At 40.3% G+C, this 16,239-nt stretch overlaps 1 protein-coding gene and 1 long non-coding RNA gene across 2 annotated transcripts; both read left to right on the top strand.

Moving 5' to 3' along the window:
* Window positions 1–6,738: 6,738 nt before the first annotated feature.
* Window positions 6,739–8,824, top strand: LOC143325244 (uncharacterized). Its single transcript, XM_076738198.1, has 7 exons — window positions 6,739–6,772; window positions 6,852–7,017; window positions 7,125–7,229; window positions 7,433–7,489; window positions 8,050–8,151; window positions 8,258–8,374; window positions 8,460–8,824. Exons 2-7 carry the CDS (start codon window positions 6,856–6,858, stop codon window positions 8,487–8,489), a joined length of 573 nt encoding a protein of 190 aa, XP_076594313.1. The 5' UTR covers window positions 6,739–6,772; window positions 6,852–6,855; the 3' UTR covers window positions 8,490–8,824.
* A 1,412-nt stretch (window positions 8,825–10,236) lies between these two features.
* LOC143325205 (uncharacterized) lies at window positions 10,237–12,716 on the top strand. Its single transcript, XR_013077512.1, has 3 exons — window positions 10,237–10,513; window positions 11,296–11,537; window positions 12,409–12,716. It is a non-coding gene; the product is annotated as an uncharacterized LOC143325205 (long non-coding RNA).
* The last annotated feature ends 3,523 nt before the right edge of the window (window positions 12,717–16,239 follow it).

A 16,239-nucleotide genomic window follows, 5' to 3' on the forward strand; every position in this document is an offset into this window, starting at 1 on the left:
TTGTCCAGTAATTGCAGGGTTGTTAGTTCGATCCCTGGCTTCTCCTAAATGCATTATGAGCAAGACACTAAGCCCCGAAGTGCTCCTAATGAGCGGCTTACCGCCATGCGTGGTAGCACTTCCATCAGTGAATCAATGTGTGGACACGTGAGATATTGTGAAGTGCTTTGCGTTGTTTTCAGGACAAAGATACTGTAACGCTGTATTTTGTTAAGACTGGTAATTGTTTTATATGGTTATTTCTAATACCATCATTCCTATGGAATCTGTTTGGAGTCCTCTGCTTTCACAAAATGTGGCACGCTCTCCTGGAGTCATATCAATATTGAGTCTTGAAAATCGGGGCAACAAACCCTAATTTAATACGCAGGATGAAGTGCCACGATTTTCTTACAGTAAAAGCACCATTAGAGTACAAAAACAAGGCCAGTTTCTTACTCCCAACACAGCAGGTTGTTTCTGCAGGAGGTCATGCAGCTGCCCTTTGTCGTCGGGTACGAACTCTGAAGCCTGGTAACATCGTATCCTCAGCGGCTCTATGCAGCTGCCCCTGCGTCGCTCCTCATCAGCTCCACGGATGTGCATGTCAACATCGGCACAGGCCATGGTGCTGCAGGGATGAGAGTTTTTCGGAATAATGTTTTAAATTTTAAATTGTAATTCTAACATGGGACGGACACTACTGTAGCCGTAAAAGTAATGACCAGAAAAACTGAAAATCATTCATGTCAATAAGGTGGACCAGATGTTAGATATCTTTCACTATAATGCAAAGATATACCATCACCACAGATTTGAAAAGCACCATGGAACTCAGTAAATTTCTAAACAATAAAAAGAATAAGGTCGGTGTGCATGTCTACAGAAATGTAATGGTAATACCTCACTGTATATAAAATCTTAATGGGAAGATGAACTACAGACCGAAATTTCAGAGTGTGATTGGCGTTTATCATGTAAGACACAACATAGCTCTACGAGCTCTAAACGCTGGAGAGAGTTTGGCTGGAAAAATCTGACACGTTGCTTTGTCACGCCGCAAATTAAAAGCAAACAGACTGGACTATAACAGAAATGTTGGAGACTATGTGGAAACTATAAGGCCAATCACAGTCATATTTTCTGGTCATGTGCCAAACTACAAACTTTCTGGAATGACAGTATTGGACTTTTGGAGGACATCTTAAAATATAAGGTACCCAAGGACCACGGATTCTGTATCTGGGATTGATCCCAGAAGGAGTTATTACGAAAGAAAACAGGTACCTCTTCAAAATAATGATTGTTGCCTATAAGAAGGCCATTACTAGGAACTGGTTGAAACCTGATGCTCCAAAAACAGGGCACTGGATGGACATTATGGAGGAGATCTACTCAATGGAGAAAATGACTTTCCATCTGCGAATCAAAGCAGGTGACTTTGCACAAAAATGGAGAAAAACCAAGATAATGCTTACTCAACTGACTGAGAATTTGTATGACCCCTTTTGTATTACTTATTTTTTATATTTCTTATTCTTATCTTATCTTTCTTATCATTATTATTTTTTCTCTGTTCCTGCTGTCTTTATACAAACAAAATAAATAATAGTTTTACAAAAAAAAGAAAAGAAAAAAAAGAATAAGGTCAATAATAAAATCCTGGACAAGTATATGGTATCTGTATTAGATTTCCATCTGTTAATGCCGATTTAATTGCTAGTCGTGTTGTTTGTAGCTGTTACTTAAAATCCTTCATCATAGATTTAAAACAATAGTTTATGTTACAGGCTCGGTCAGTTTCGCTATCCACAACGAGCGTGACGTCATATGATGACGTCAGACGACGATGTCAGCATTGAAAAATAATCGCTCAAGATCAAAGGCAAAATAAAATCGCTCAAGATCAAAGGCAAAATGCTCAAGACCAAACGCAAAATAAAAGAGTTCAAGATCAAAGGCGATTATGTTTGCTTTGATGTTAAACAGGATAAAAGTACTCTCAGACCCATACCAAACTATCAATTGACATACAGAAATCGAATTACAGAATAACAGACAGAACATTTCATCGCATATTAGGTAATACAAAAGAAATACCATGACAGAAAACAGACAGAACAAGAGAGTTAGACACTCCAAACGGAGCAATCTTCTCCCAGCTCGCAAGAACATGAATAGAGGCGGTAGAGTTCGCGAAACCCCTAACGTTTACTTATCTGTTGGGGGGGTCGCACTGCCTGAAAATTTAAAATCTATTCCGGAAGATGGTCTCAGTCACATCCTTACAGATACCAGACTTGGCAGGCCTCATCTTCCTCTTGATGCAGTGGTGGGATTCGCGACAGACAGGCAGCCATATGTTGACATGAACATGTTTGAAAAGTGTCACAACGAAGGCAAGATTAGGCAGTTACGCTCTAAAATCCAAGGGCTCTATAATGCCTCGATGAATCTTGAACAAAATGCCTTGAAGAAACAGCAAATGGAACGGGAGGCGCGTCAATCGACAATCGACCAGTATCTGGACAACAAACGTAATGCAGAGTCATTCATCGCAGAGATGAGACAGAAGGCTCAGCAGAAGAAAATATACAGCAAGCATATAGCGGAGGTCAATGCCGCCATTAGAGCTGAAAATCGAGCCCGCCTCAAGAAGCCGAAACCTGCGTACATTGATGCTGTATTGAGGCTTGAACAGAATGATGAGTGGGACCAGTACTTCCAGCACCATGCTCAGGATGCATACCGTGAGGCTTCTGAAGACCTAAGGAGGGCAAGGGAAGCCTATGATGACAGCTTGGGACCCACCCGCTTCCCACCCATCTCCAAACCACCTAGATACGCCCCAACTACCGATGATGAAATAACTATTCTCAGTCAGATCCTTGCAGATCTTGAACGTGGCAGGCCTTATCCTGAGAATATTCCTGTCAGAGACACTGGAGTTCGCGAAACTTCCAACGTTTACTTATCTGTTGGTGGGTTGGCACTGCCTCAAACTTTAAAACCTACCTATGACGATGCTCTTGGTTACATTGTTGCAGGTATCGAACGTGGCAGGCCTCATCCTCCTCTTGCTGCAGAGGACATGAACACGTTTGAAAATCCATACAACCACCTCCCACCCATCTCCAAACCACCTAAATACGCCCCAGCTACCACTGAAGATGGTCACATCTATGCAGATACCAGACCTGGCAGGCCTCATCCTCCAGATACTCCCCGCAATGGCACCACGGCTGCAAAGAATGGATACAGAGGAAGAACGCATATGATCGTTAATCGACGGGATAACGGTTACACACCTGGCAGGCCTCATCCTCTGGATACTCCCCGCAATGGCATCCCAGCTGCAACGAGAAGAAACACTCGAGTTCGCGAAACTCCTAACGTTTACATATCTCATGCTGGGATCCCACTGCGTCAAACTTTAAAACCTAAACCTCCACCCGACAGGAACCCCACATTATGGACTGCTCTGGAAAGATGGAGAACGTAGGATGATCAACCTAAGGTTCTGATTCAGGCCAGACCTTTCTGTGAGGAGTTTGCATATTCTCCTCGTGTGTGCGGGTTTACTCTGGGTGCTCCAGTTTCTCCCACGTAACTATCCAAAAATATGTCAAGTCACTTGAAATCAAGACTTGAAATTTGCAAATAGATAATTAATCTGGCCCATAAAGAATAGAGAATTGATCATAGATCAAAACAAAACAAAACAAAACAAAACAAAACAAAACAAAACAAAACAAAAAACTTAAATGATGAATCAAGTGTATGGAAATGAGTGATGTGTCCATTACAAACGAAATGTTGTTCCATGTTACAGTTTAACTGCAGTTAGATTGAGTGCTGTGTTCACATGTACAGAAATCCAGTTTCAAAAAGATATAAAATAAACAAAATGGAACTAGAGCAAGAAATTATGACAGTAGGTCTGTGAGGCTGTTTGCCATCTTAATTTACTGCGTTAGCAGAGAATATTGAATCTCCATGAGGAATCTTGATAGTCTGAGTTAGGTCCAGAAGATGTCTGCCACCGTCAATACACACATCTCCACACTACTGAAGAACCTCATCAACTTTGAGTGGGACTTCCAGGGGAAGTCCAGGGTGCGTTCCTCACCCTGAAGTTAAGCATGCACCTTCCTCACAGCTCTGTTTTCAGAGGTAAAACACAAACCTACCTCACAGGATTATTTTAAGGCTAAAAGCAAGCCGACCAAACTATTTTTTTCTCCCCAAATGTTGCTGATGCATATTTTTAATAATGCTCTTCTTCTTCTTCTTCCAAAATGGTTTCCATACACATTTTCAACATGTTCCTAACAGTACAGTAATGCTGCTAATGATGCATATGGTCAGAGGCTTTTTCTTGATATTATCATAGAAAGCAGAGAATGCATTGAAGTACACCTAGAAAACATAAGTGTCCCTCAGAGGATTTTTTATAAGTTAAATACTTATTTTCGTTGTGCAAGTTGATTGATCAGAGGTCAACTTCAAGATGGTACGATCCTTAGATGGTAAATCCTCGGCCTCCTCCTCCTCCTCCACCTCAAAGCAATGATATATTCCATCTTTGTAGATAACGTTAAGCATTACAGTGATAACATTTGTATTTGGAATGAAATGACGTGGGTAATAGCGGACAATCATCACTTATCAATCAATCATCATCACTTACACACGTTTTTTCCGTGTGTCTGTCTCTCTCTGTCTCTCGAGTGCTCTGAGACAGATGCCGTATATATGCTCTGTAGGATGCCACGGCTGTTTCTGGTTGGCACAGCGACGTTAATTGAGTAGTTTGCATCCCTGTTTCACCTGTGTACATTCGGTCAGGTCGAGTGACCATTACGTGTGCCGAACGCGCTTGCGATGTGGTCAGATGAGATACTGATCAAAATATATAAATTTAGGTCTGACTGTATGTGCTGACTCAGACAGTTGCACTGAATGTGGCTGTTGTTAATTATTAACCGCAGTGAAATGCCAGACACTGTGGAAATCTGCATGTGAGGTATTGGTGACGTGGGCGCACGACTCCACGACTTTATGAAAATCCACTTGCCAGCGGCTTGCCGCTGGCGCACAGAGTTGACCAGGTCTGGGGTGGCGAGCTCTCAGCGCACTTTTACGCCGACCGAAATGGACCGAAAACCCAAATCCGCCGGCTGATCCTGCCTCCCCCGACTGCGCCAGAATGCCCATCCTGGCGTACCTCTGTGCGCCTCGATTAACCAAAATACCAAGTGTACTGCGCGCCCGCCTGCGCTGCACAGAAACACCACTGCGCGGGGTGCGCACCCTGCGTTCCGCCAGCGGCGGGGACGAAAATAGATCCCATTATCTACTGTAGACAATAAAAACTAAAAATTTTTTGCAGTTTCACGTTGGGGACCATTTTTCTTAAGTTGTTGAACTACTTGTCAGCGAAGTCTGTCACAGAGTGCTGAAGCCCTCCCCATCTTTACTTCAGAAAGTCTCAGCCTCTCTGGGATGTTCTTTATATGTCCAGTCATGTTACTAACCTGTTGCTAGTTCACCTCAGTAATTGTAAGATTTCACAACTTTTCCAGTCTCTTGTTTCCACTGCCCCAACTTTTTTTGAAACGTGTTGCTGGCATCTGATTCTAAATGAAGATATCATTTTCAGAAAATGATGACATTTATTTGCGGATTCATATATTTAATGTGGAGCATAATACCAAGTCCAGAATTGAGCATCACTGGCTTTTCATGATTAATGAGTCTACAATTACAATTAGTCATTTGGCAGACGCTTTTATCCAAAGCGACAGACGTATTAATTCACACAGTGATGGCGCAGCATCAGAAGCAGTTTTGGGGTTCAGTATCTTGTCCAAGGATACTTTCATGTGAAAGGGTTTGTGTAAATCAGTTTACCCTTTAACAAACAAAGTGGACAATTACTAATGATATTGATGATGGTGGTAAACTTAACATAATAATATACTATACACGTATTTTGTTGTTATAGCTGAACTTCGATGGCATCAAATAAGTGAGTGCAGTGTAATTCAATGCAGGTGTGTCAAGCCCTTAACAACCTGCAGCAGAACATTATCACAAAATATCAACAGCTGCTCCCACTCGTCTAATTCTCATAAACTTAATGAAGTCTTTGATGAAACATCAGTCCGCTATAGTACATACACGTGCATATACAAATGCTGAGATGCTTGCAAGTTCATATTCTCCATCGCAAATATGTACAACAATATTTTGCCTAGTGCAATTCAACAAAGATTTTAGATTGGGTTTCTTACCACGTTTGGCTTGAGAAGTGCCTGTTTCACACTCTGGATCTGTCTCAAGCAAGTGCTTCATTCAGACAGACAGACATGATCTTCACATCCCTGCAAATACTTTGAAAGATGAGGTCATCTCACGCCCTAACTTCCTTTCTCTGCAATATCATCACGTTCAAGCCTGAACGCCTCATGGCCAGAGCTTTCATGTTATGCTTACCGTGTTTCTGATTCAACTACAACACTTTTCTTTAAATTCGTGAGCACAAATAATTTGCGTTAGGTTTTAAATGTTTCCCAAAGTCTGCATGCAAACACTTGGGTGGTTGTGTGTGTGTGTGTGTGTGTGTGTGTGTGTGTGTGTGTGTGTGTGTGTGTGTGTGTGTGCGCGCGCGCGCGTGTGTCAGAGAGAGAGAGAGAGAGAGAGAGAAAATGATTTGGGGTACTGGGCCATTTCCTTTTCAAACTCATTTGACAAAGCAGAAACTTTCAGATCTCATACAACAGGAAAAAAGGTATTTACTGAAAACCTCAATCACAGGTCACCAGTGACATTAACTGCTTTAAAATCCTTTACTTTGAACTTGTTTACAGAACAATGAAGAAGACATTTGTTTGTGATGAATCAGTGATCATCACCATTCCCCTTGGCAGTCTAACGGATGCTCGAGACGGTCAACTGATGCCGGAGAAATTTCAGTGTGTGTACAGAGATTCCTACAAGGTCTTTGTTGTTAATGGAAAACCTAAACCTCTCGGAGTAAGTTAAACTTTTTCATACACAGGTAGAGACATTGTGATCACAAACTCTTTCACAGGTTTGTGCTTATATTTCCTCCTTTGCTTCTCTCTTTTCTTTTTCATTAGGCAGCCCAAGCCATTGCCGGTGTGTTCATTCTCATTCTTGGTCTGATTTTTACTCAGACAGAATACATCTTTGTTATCTGGATCTACACTCTACCCAGTGTCGTGGTAAATACAGCTGCAAAAGAAACAAATGTTTAATTCACTTTAGTGAACAATCGAAATAAAAAAACGCAGGAAAATAGAATTAAAAAGCAATTCTTCATGCACTTCCATTGCTATCTAATTTATCTTCAATTCTTTTGATATTCTGCAATATTTAGTACTGCATTTCTGTGTATAATCATTCATATCATATATCAATATCTTAGTTTGTGGTCTCTGGTATGCTGTCCTATGCTGCTGGACAATCTCCAAACATGTACCTGGTAAGATTAAAATGTGTTGCATTAGTGAAAATGATTTTTCCTTGTGGTGAACATTTCACAGCGCAGGGGAAAAAGTTAATTCTTTATGCACAAAAGATGAGTTAACCCTCTGAGTTTAAAAAAAAAAAAACAGTATGTGCTCACTGGATAGTATTATTGTTGAGATGGTAGTATATTTCTAATGCCTTTTGATGGAACACGTGAATTGGAGAGTGCCTTCAAAAACATGCAATCATACAAAATGTATGTGATAAAATTCAAAGGACATCCAGAGATAAGTGCAGTTGTAATTACTTGTTGTCCAATTATACTTTGAATTTGATTTTTATGTGACAAAACATGTTTTTAGATTATCGAGCTGATGATGAAGAAGAGATGTGTTCAAGAAAACACGAATTTGAATTCAAATAAGTTTGTATATGATGTGTAACTAATGCTGTCTGATCATTTCAAAAAGGCTCAAAATCATCACAAGTTCTAGAATGTGAGAATGTTCTTGCTTTTGCTCTCTAATGATTTACAGTGACGCCTGCATAATAACTGCCCTTCTCACCCTCCAGACAAAGCTGTCCTTCTCTCTGAACATCATTAGCTTCTTCTGGTCGGTTGCGGCAGTTTGTATCTGCGCATTCAGTTTTTCACTGAGTTTCCACAGCCTGAAGGTAAAGGAAAACCACATTTGTCCTTTGATTAAGTTCACTTTGTGGCTCTCTGAAATGCGAAGAAAATGCATATTCATCTCCACCACTGTCTCAACTGTTTTCATAGCTCCATGAAGGAATCAACGGGCTGATTATGACTCTGCTGGTTGCTGAGAAGTTAATAGCCCTATTCTTGATCTACTGGTTGAGTAAAGCTGTATGCAGACAACATTTCAACACGTTGGTATGTAATTTCCTTTAAACACATGGCAACAGATAGAGAGATAAGATTAGTTGTAAATTATACTGGTCATTCTTTTCCTCTGCAGCCCATCATACTGCTGAAACAGGCGGACTGAATTTAGAGGTGTGATGGAGCTCAACAAACCAACCACTGACCACCTCATTCACACGGCACCAATGTGGTATCAATGTTATACCTCTCAACATACAAAGACCGTTAAATCAACTGTTTCTGCTTTCATTTCAGAAGTAGTTGCGAACAGCAGATTGCATGTGAATGAGGCACTTCTTGAATATAGAATACATATTATTGTGTTTGCATACATCTAGCTGTTTATGTTGCATTGTTTGACCATTTTATAACAGTATTGGCGTTTATGCACTCCACAGTTACTTTGGATTTCTACTCTGAGACAGTTAGACCATTTTTAAAACTTCTTTGAAGTTTTCACCAGTGGCATCTTTCAAACAATCCTTTTTAATAAAGTTCATTTTAGCAAATAGATGTCGAATATGCGGCTGATGGTTTCGTGCTTCTTGGCTATTGTGCTGCATTTTGAGACTGTAGATCACTGCTCTGTATTTCATTCATTTTAGATTCATTACTGACACCCAGCTATCAGCCAATGGGCCTCATTTTGATGGTTCTTATTCTAATTAAAATATAAAGTTTTAAACAGATGACAGATTCTTGAATTCAACTTAATTTCAACTTCATTACATAACTTTTTTTTTTATCCATGGGGCATATTGCTTTTTTATATTTGCAAGAGGATTTTTTTATGCCATTGATTTTTTAAATCATACTCTGTTCTTTGTGAATACGTTTAAACAAAAAACAAATAACAAATAAAGGTGATTTTTGGTTTGTTTATGCTTCATTTGTCTTCTTGTGGACCTACAACACATTCCTCTACTTTCGACAATGATACATAAGAGCTAACAATAATTAACTGGTTTTAAGACCAGTAAATTAACCCCCCAAAAAGACATGTAACAGCACACTCCCAAAGAGAACAAGTTGCTTTTTACATTGTGTGTTATAGCCAAAAAAATTATGTTTGCCTTGCAAAACGTTTTCAGGTCATTTTGCAAATCCAACCTGTTTTTTGAAGCTTTACTGCTCATCATCTTTTGTGTAGTACTCCCCATGTAGTACAGTGGATGATTTGTTTACCCATATACTCAATTTACTAAAGGTGGAGAGATGATGTGTAAAACAATAGTTCAAATGTCTCATAACCAACAGAACTTAAACTAACAGTGAATCTTTAGACAATTTGTGTCCATGGGTTGGACTTCCTTGCTGCTGTTTAAGAAAAACGATAGAGACCCCTGGTGGGAGCTGATGTTTTGGTTTCACTGACATGTGAAATCATGAGTGACCACAAGGGGGCGATAAACACACAACAAATTCAGTCAAGTAAATGTACTTTTCAGTGAAGGATGTATTCGAGGAAGCGCAGTCATTAGATATGCAATTAACTGTACTGTTGTACCTTGTTCAAGTTCCCATAAACATTCAGTATTATTCACTTTTTTTCTTAATATCAAATTAAGAGGACACAGTTCAAGATAATTCAATTGGAAGATACAGGAGTCAGCCTCTGCTCTGTTTCAAAGGTCATGGAGGTCACGCTAAAAACAATCATAGCAGCACATGATGAAGGAGAGCACGAGGACTCTTCCACTTTGGGACACTCCCTAAACACATGCACACCAATCAAAATCACAAGTGAACAATTTCCCTAAAACTGTCTTCGCCTCTTTTTAACCCTCTGGAGCTCATTCGCTCGCTTCTGCATTATACGCTGGTAGCTTGCTATGTGACGTTTTTAATTTATTTTAACTATTTCCTGCTCCAGTTTGCGGCGCTGGTTGCAGCTGCTGGTCGTGGTGGCTCACTTTTCTCATGCTATTGTGAGGAGCTGCCGCCGCTCTCCTGACTGCGGCCATCTATGGCGTCCGTGTACAGCGGATCTCATACCTTGAGCAAGGATGATGTGAATTACAGAATGCATTTCCGAATGATAAACGAGCAGCAGGTTGAAGATATCACCATAGAGTTTTTCTACAGGCCGCACACGATAACGCTGCTGACATGTACGGTGCTCAGCTTGACGTATTTCGCGTTCGCAAGGTAAGTGGTTCACAGCTAGCGGTAGCTCTGAGGGTTAGCTTAGTTAGGTAGCGCTCGGCTAACAGGAGCAGTGATGCTGTGAGAGACCTCCAGGTACACAGGGAGGTTAGCTAGCTGTTAGCTACTAATTTATGGAGACTCTTCAAGAAATTCTACATGCGCACGAGGACACAGGGCTAGCTTATCGAGCGATGGCTGCCTGCATTGTGTTGTCATTATTATTGTTTCTAAGCTAATAAAAAGGGGTGTTACATAACGTTAGTCCAGTGATGAGCAGTTTCCTGTGCTGACATTAGCCACAACAGTATAAATATAAAACACAAAATACTCATTTGCATAAGTATTCATCCACTCCGTCAGTCGGTGCTCACAAAGCAATAAAAAGCAGATAAATGAAAAGATAACACTACTGCACTGGAGACATGCTTCAAGATAATAAAACAAACTATAGTAATAAAATGACACAAATTAAACAAGAAAATTAAAAAAATAAAAAATATATTGTGAGCCTTAAAGTCTCCATGTGTAGCAGTTGGAGGTTTTACTGTCTGCCACCGTGTCTTCTCTGCTTCTACCACTTGGAGTCGCCAAAGTCTGAAAAGTTCAAATCCTAAACCCGGCCGCTTCAGGAGTGCACAAAAGACAAAGCCAAAACAAACTTACTGCCCGGGCACTGGCTGAACTTCCTTGAACTGCTACCTAAATAGGAAATTAATGGAGGTGTGTGCTGCTTGAGCCAGTATTACAGTATTAATGTATCTTTTCTCTGTGTTGTGGGGCAGTCACTGAGAGCTCAGAGACGTCTTCCCAGTGTACCTCCAGTGACAGTGTAACAGGGCTGAGCACCCTCACTGTACCAGGGCACTCCGGTATCGTCACAGACTCCTACAACAACAACAACAACAACAACAACGACCCCCCCTCGTTCCTGTGCACCTCCACACCTCCCTCCTCCATAGTGTCTCCTTCAATATTCCAGAAAGAGGAAGACCTCCAACCCCAGGGCACGAAGTTCATCACAGCAGTGAGTATTTCATTACCTTTTTTATTATCTTTTGCTTAAATGGCCCGATGTTGTGCACCACGTTGTGTCATGAGAGGGTTTTTTGAGGATTATTAGATAAACTGTAGCTGCAGTGACACCATTGCTGTTTTGTGGCTCTCTCTCAATTCCTGTGTTTGAGTTTAAGCCTACCTTTATACAAAGGTGTGAATACTTCACCTCAGAACATTCTGCATGTATTTTGTCTTTCTGTCCTGGTTCCTTGTGTTAAATGTTAGTTGGTTTAGGGACAATGAATCTCATGAAGTACTTCCCTTTTTCACACTATTCATATCTTTTCCCATTTTTCTGATTCCATCAGTGTCTTTTTTTATTGAAAGAGAGGTAGTGTACTTGATATAATGTATTGCACTTATTTTGTACCTTTACGTCTTCCCCAACTTGATCCCATACTATTTTTATGTTTTTTCCTATTGACGCTGCGAGGCTCCTTTAGCTTTGCCTTCATCTACTAGTACGAGAAACTCAGCCCAAAATCAACAGAGTTAAAGGCATTAAAGTCTTGGGCTGGTGATTTTATTTATTTATTTTTTTTGCCAGAATATCAATGGCAAAATATTCTTTATTTATAATGGATTTCAATATGCAGTAGTCTTCCCAGAATGTCCCTAGCTAACTTTTTAAGAAACATTCTTGAAGCCGCAGTCAGTGGTAAAAGTAATTTCCGCTGTCTTGATTTCTAAGTAAGCAGTTAATGGTTTGACAAAATATGTAATCTTCAAAATATGCCATTTTATACGTACAAGGTATGTAGAGGTCTTGAAATGAGTACATAACATGTAGAAAATACATTTCATTAAATCCCTCATTCTTCTTCCTTCTTTCTTCATAGTTGTGAAGTCCTCAAGCTGAATGATACTTGACGCCACAGCAGTTTGCATGTCAGGATAAGGACATGACAATAAGAGGAATTCATCTGCGGAGCACTAAGACGGAAATGGATGAAGCTCGACTGTTATGACACTTCATTATGATACTGTAAAATTGTAAATTGACACATAATACACTGCCATGATGGTACGTCAGTGGTCTGTACATTTGTTTTAATGAACTAGGAATAAATCAGTGTTTATATTGTAGATGAGTTTTTTAATTATGTATTTTACATATTAAAAAGAAACAGCAGGCAGATCAATCCAGTCAATGTTGTACTGTCCTTTTTCTTTCATTTTCTGTTGTTGCCATTCTTGTGCTGTGACCAGTTTGTACAGATGATTTCAATATTTGAAACAAATTGTTGTGTGATTTTTTTTTTTCTACGATTAAGTTTTCCTGAAATCAATTTCCACCCAACATGCAATCCTTCATAGTTGAGATAAGCTTTCTGTATGTGAAACCAGCTGAAAGTGTGTGCGCAGCTAAAAAGGGTTAGGGTGGCACGGTGGTAACACTGTCGCCTCACAGCTAGAAGGTCCCGGGTTCGAATCTCGCTGTGGGCGCTGGGGGTGTGTCCTCCACCATGCCTCCGGTGCCTGCTGCTTGAGGAAAAAGGGCCTTTCTGTGTGGAGTTTGCATGTTCACCTGGGGTATCCTCCATAAAAATACCCCCACTAAAAACATGCAAGAAGATCGCCACCTGACCAGCTTTCAATACTGTTATATTGAGTTCTTTCAATAAATTATTTCTTATGTAATATTGCATATGTGCAATATTCTCGGTCTGGTGTTTACAGATCTGGGTGTGATGCTGCATGTTAACTGCAGTTTGATTGTACATGTGTGCAGCTAGATCAACTGTGTCTCTTGAATATCCAAGATTTGATGGTGGACCATTGAGGGTACAGTCACACATCTGAGGCAAAATTCAATTCAAAACTCAGCAAACTTGAACCCCATGTGAGGAGACGATGCAAATTTGATTTTTCCGCTTGTGAATATGATAGGAAAAAACTGTTGTTGATGGTTTGACAGTTGTGAAGTACCGTGGGATCATGGGAGTTGTTTTCCTTTTTAAACAACCACCACTGCCAATGAAAATGAATAATTCTGCTCCATCACGAGAGATGCTAGCTAGTTGGCTGACTTCTTTCCTCACTATGATGTATCATGTGCTGTTTCCCATGTTTCCCTGTAAGTTATAGTAACTAGAGTAAGTAAAGGAAAAGGCGATATGATGCCATTGACCAGCAACCAAATGGAAGGCACTGAGTAAAATTACAGACATTTCTGGCTTTGCAAATTGTTGGAAACATTTGAAAATGTTAGTATACAACTCAACAAAATATTTATTTGCAGTGCACAAATGTTACATATTGGAGCCTTCAAGGTGTTTTGGTCCCCACCAACCCCCTGAATCTGGCTCTTCAGCTGCTCAGTGCTCCACTATTTTCACCAGCTACTTGAAAACTCAGTCAGCTGTTTGGTGCTGGGCAGGTAGCAAACAGTGGGCTTAGAGCTTTTTCACTGAACACAGCTGCTAGCTGAGGCTGGAAATGAGCACGATAAGAGCAGAGTGGCTGAGAAAACCAAACACGATCAGCTGAAAAACCCTAAAATGCTCCATTGAGTTGAGTAGAGTTGGGTGAGGTTTCTCTGTGTGTTTGTCATGATGAGCACCACCTTCTACACTATAGTTATTTGACACATTGCCAATAGAAAAATATAAATAATCGCAGCTTTAAGTTTTAATGACATGCCTGAAAGAAAATGTCAACACAACAAAACTGCTGAGCCAAAACGTCTTTTATGAACTTAACATTTTAAGTAAGACATGTTAAATCACAGTGCTGATCACAAACATCACTGTCGCTTCAAGTCACCAAGAAAAGTAATAAGAAAAAAACAATAGAAACACTCCTTGGGGTGTACTGAAGAACTGTACAAATGTCTTACGGCGAGTGGAGGCTTTCTGCCATCCTGAAAGCAGAAAAAATGTTGACAAATTATTTTTCATATTCTCATGTTTGTGACTTTACTTTCTTATGATACCAAACTAAAACAGAAACATCCAATGCCCAAAGTATAGCATAAGCAAGACGATGATAGTCACAACAACCAGCAGCGTGTCAGGGCTAATACACATATAACATGTAGCTTTATATCAATGTGAAATACTAATTAGCGTTCAAAGATTAATTTGAATAAAATTCAGATCATGATTGAAATTATCTAATTTGCTAGAGTATCAAAAATGCTTGATAAAATCACACGAGTTCACATTATAAAATGAAACTCACACTTCTTCATTCCCCTCTTGTGCATTTTACGAGGGTGCAGATCTCTCTGTCGAGATAGTATAAAAACATAATTCAGTTCAAAACAGCACAGTTCTCATTATTTTGACCTTTCTGTGGGGACACCACAGGAAAATCCAATACCAACACCCAACTTACTGCCTCGGTTAAGATGACAGGGAGATCTGGCAAGTCTTTCGGCTTCTTCCTGCTCTCAGGACAATTTGCGAGACTAAGTAGAAACTCCCTTGTGTAACATATTCTGCCTAAAAAAAAAAAAACAATACACACACACACACACACACACACACACACACACACACACATATATATATATACAGTACCAGTCAAAACTTTGGAGACACCTTCTCATTCAGTGGTTCTTCTTTACTTTTGCTATTTTCCATCGTTATTCAGTGGGAACGCAGGTGCCATCCATTCACCTTCTCTGCCTCTCACAAACACACAGAGATTTTTGAGCCAAAAATCTCACATTTGGACTCATCAGATCAAAGTACAGATTTCCACTTGTCTGGTGTCCATTCCTTGTGTTTTTGGCTCAAACGATTCTCTTCATGTTGGACTCCTTCAGTAGTGTTTTTTTTTTTTTTTTTTTTTGCGGCAGTCACCTCCAAATAGTTGCTGCAACTTGAACTCTGTGAAGCATTTGCGTGGGTTATTTACTGTATACCAACAATTACTATTAAAATGAGTAATTTGGGAGATGCGTTTATCCAAAGCAACGTACATATGACCATACTGGCACAAGACAGCTGATGGTCTAAAGTGCATTAAGCAAGAAATTCTACTAATTAACTTGTGACAAGGCACATCTGTTAATTGAAAACCAGTCTGTGGAACTACCTTATGAAGCTGGTTAAGATCATGCCAATGGTGTGCAAAGCCATTATCAAGGCAAACAATGGCTACTTTGAAGAATACATAAAACATAAAACCTATTGTGCTTTGTTTACCATGTAAGTCCACACGTTCTTTCATAGTTTTGATGTCTTCAGTATTAATCTGCAATGTAGAAAATAATAAAAACTAGACAATTTCCCCTGGGGAAATTTTGAAAGGGCCACGGGGCCTACTGCCCGACTGTGTACATATACATTACATTATCTGCCCATATGTCTGTTTGTGTGTGTGGGAGCATGAGAGAGGAGTGCTCAAAGAGGTACTGAGCCTCAGAGGTTGCCACGGCAACTTGAGAGCCCCTCCCAATCATGCTCTGTGAGACACAGCTGCGCACGCACACACACGCCCGCTCTCAGCACTCAGGCACACACGTGTGGCAAGCCGTTCCTGCCAGAAATACGCCACATTCAGTCACGTTTCAACGTCATGCCGTAATGCGCAAAAAGAACGCCGCTTTTTACGCCGTAATGAAGTCCTCCAAGAACGCGCGTAAAAAACGCCGTTTTGCGCATCAAAACGCGCGTAAAATACGCGCGTTTGTGCGCACCACAACGCGCGTAAAAAACGGC

The sequence above is a fragment of the Chaetodon auriga genome, chromosome 8, assembly GCF_051107435.1.
Source record: "Chaetodon auriga isolate fChaAug3 chromosome 8, fChaAug3.hap1, whole genome shotgun sequence".
Lineage (NCBI taxonomy): Eukaryota > Metazoa > Chordata > Actinopteri > Chaetodontiformes > Chaetodontidae > Chaetodon > Chaetodon auriga.

Coding starts and splice junctions, on each gene's coding strand:
- LOC143325244 (XM_076738198.1), top strand. CDS start 6,856: ATGAAGAAGACATTTGTTTGTGATGAATCAGTGATCATCACCATTCCC. Junction 7,018..7,124: donor GAAAACCTAAACCTCTCGGA/GTAAGTTAAACT, acceptor CTTTTTCATTAG/GCAGCCCAAGCCATTGCCGG. Junction 7,490..8,049: donor AATCTCCAAACATGTACCTG/GTAAGATTAAAA, acceptor CTCACCCTCCAG/ACAAAGCTGTCCTTCTCTCT.